Consider the following 1,878-nt stretch of genomic DNA (forward strand, 5'->3'; position numbering starts at 1 on the left):
GGAATGAATCATGTTCATTTCCGAGTAGCCCAGCGCTCCAAATTATAACCCGATCCTGGCTGTAGTAACATTTCAAAGAAAAACCCTAGAATAAAAACACTGACAAAATTATTAACCAAAATCCCCAAACCCTGACTGTAGTATCATTTCAAAGAATACCCTAAAAAAACACTGACAAAGTATTAATCAAAATCCCCAAACTCTCTCAAATCCAGCCCTAGAAAATGGCTGCTCTTCCAGAGGAAATCATCACACGGATTCTAAGCTTTGTACCAGCCAAATCTGTTGGCAGATTTCGGAGTGTCTCAAAAGGTTGGCTGTCTCTTCTCACTCACCCTGACTTCATTAAATCCCATCAAAATGCCCTCAACAAATTTCAACTCATATTCTTCACTACCAAGTCCAATAACAACTATCCTGCACTTTATTCAAACTCATATAATGAACCCATTTTAAAACCTTCTGATTTCGAGTTAGATTTTAAACTAGGTGAATTTAATTATGTCCAAGATTTAATTATATGTGGCTCTTGCAATGGGCTTGTTTTGGTATGGGCTAAAAACATAGATTTTGCTGATATTTTGGTGCTTTTAAACCCGACTACAAAAGAATCAATGGAACTCCCAGAATTCTGTGACGATTACCTCGACGATTATGAAGATTTGGAACTTGACTCTATGCATGGTTTAGGTTCTGATGGTTCTGGTGATTTTAAGGTTGTTTCCGTATTTTCCTTACATGGTTTCTTTGCGTTGTCGCCTGGTCCTATGTTTGTGCATATTTATAGCCTTAAAACGAATACTTGGAGGCAGTTAACTGATTCTGTTGATGATTACAGCTGTATACTTTCAAAGCGAGAAGGGGTTTTTCTTAATGGGTTTATTCATTGGATTGTTACAAAGTTTGTTAATGGTATAGGTCGAACGGTTATCTTGGCTTTTAGTTTAGCAGATGAGAAATTTAGTGACATGAAAGTTCCTGAGGGTGTTCAAAGTATTGATATTATGTCTCTTGATTATTGTCACCTTGATGTTGCTGTTCTTGGCGGAAAACTTGCTTTGTTCAATGAAATGCTAGGTGAAATTTGGATGATGAATGAGTATAGGATAGAAGAATCTTGGACTAAGATTTTGCTCAATGGATTCCATGAAATTCCAATGGTTACACCATATCGTCGTAATAAGCCAATGGTTTTTCACCACGATGGGAAGTTCATGGTTGCCAACAGCGATCGGATGATGGTGTATGATGATGAAAAGAAGACTTTTGATGAAACTGTTTGCGTTTGGGATCGTGAAAACTTCGAGGTTTATGGTAGTTATGTTGAGAGCCTTGTCTCGATTGCTTCGTGCATTGAACAATGATCGACTTTGTTTATAAATTCTAGCTTGTTTGTTAACTTTGGCATGTGTCCTCTTCATGTTATTGCTCTAGAGAAATGGTGTTTGACTTACAATGTATTAGATACTAAGTAGCAATAGTTGGTACTCTGTTTTCAATACATGTATTTTTCACATGTTTTCACGGTATTGCTTTGGACTAATGGATTATGATGTTTTCAATTTATGAACCTGTCTATATTAACTTGTCTTCTAGTTTCGTCATTGTGATTTTGCATATATATATATATATATTTCTTGATTTTTAAAACCAACTTGCTCAATAAAAGCAACCTGTTAAGTGCTCATTGGAGATGATCTTTATAGTCATGGGCTTGCTACTCTTGTATCGTTGTAATACTATGATTATTTTAACTATGAAAAGACGTATTTTGGTACATTTCACTTCATCTTCAACAACTCCGGTAAGCCCCCTGCAACTCAACCTGCATATTAACATATAAAACTCTAATTTTGAATACTAATGATTACCCATTGC

The 1,878-nt window shown here is 35.8% G+C and overlaps 1 protein-coding gene across 1 annotated transcript; it reads left to right on the forward strand.

Annotated features, from left to right (window-relative positions):
• The first annotated feature begins 224 nt into the window (after window positions 1-224).
• LOC122609126 (F-box/kelch-repeat protein At3g06240-like) lies at window positions 225-1,364 on the forward strand. Its single transcript, XM_043782186.1, has one exon. It carries the CDS (start codon window positions 225-227, stop codon window positions 1,362-1,364), a length of 1,140 nt encoding a protein of 379 aa, XP_043638121.1.
• Window positions 1,365-1,878: the final 514 nt, after the last annotated feature.

The sequence above is a fragment of the Erigeron canadensis genome, chromosome 7, assembly GCF_010389155.1.
Source record: "Erigeron canadensis isolate Cc75 chromosome 7, C_canadensis_v1, whole genome shotgun sequence".
NCBI classification, from domain to species: domain Eukaryota; kingdom Viridiplantae; phylum Streptophyta; class Magnoliopsida; order Asterales; family Asteraceae; genus Erigeron; species Erigeron canadensis.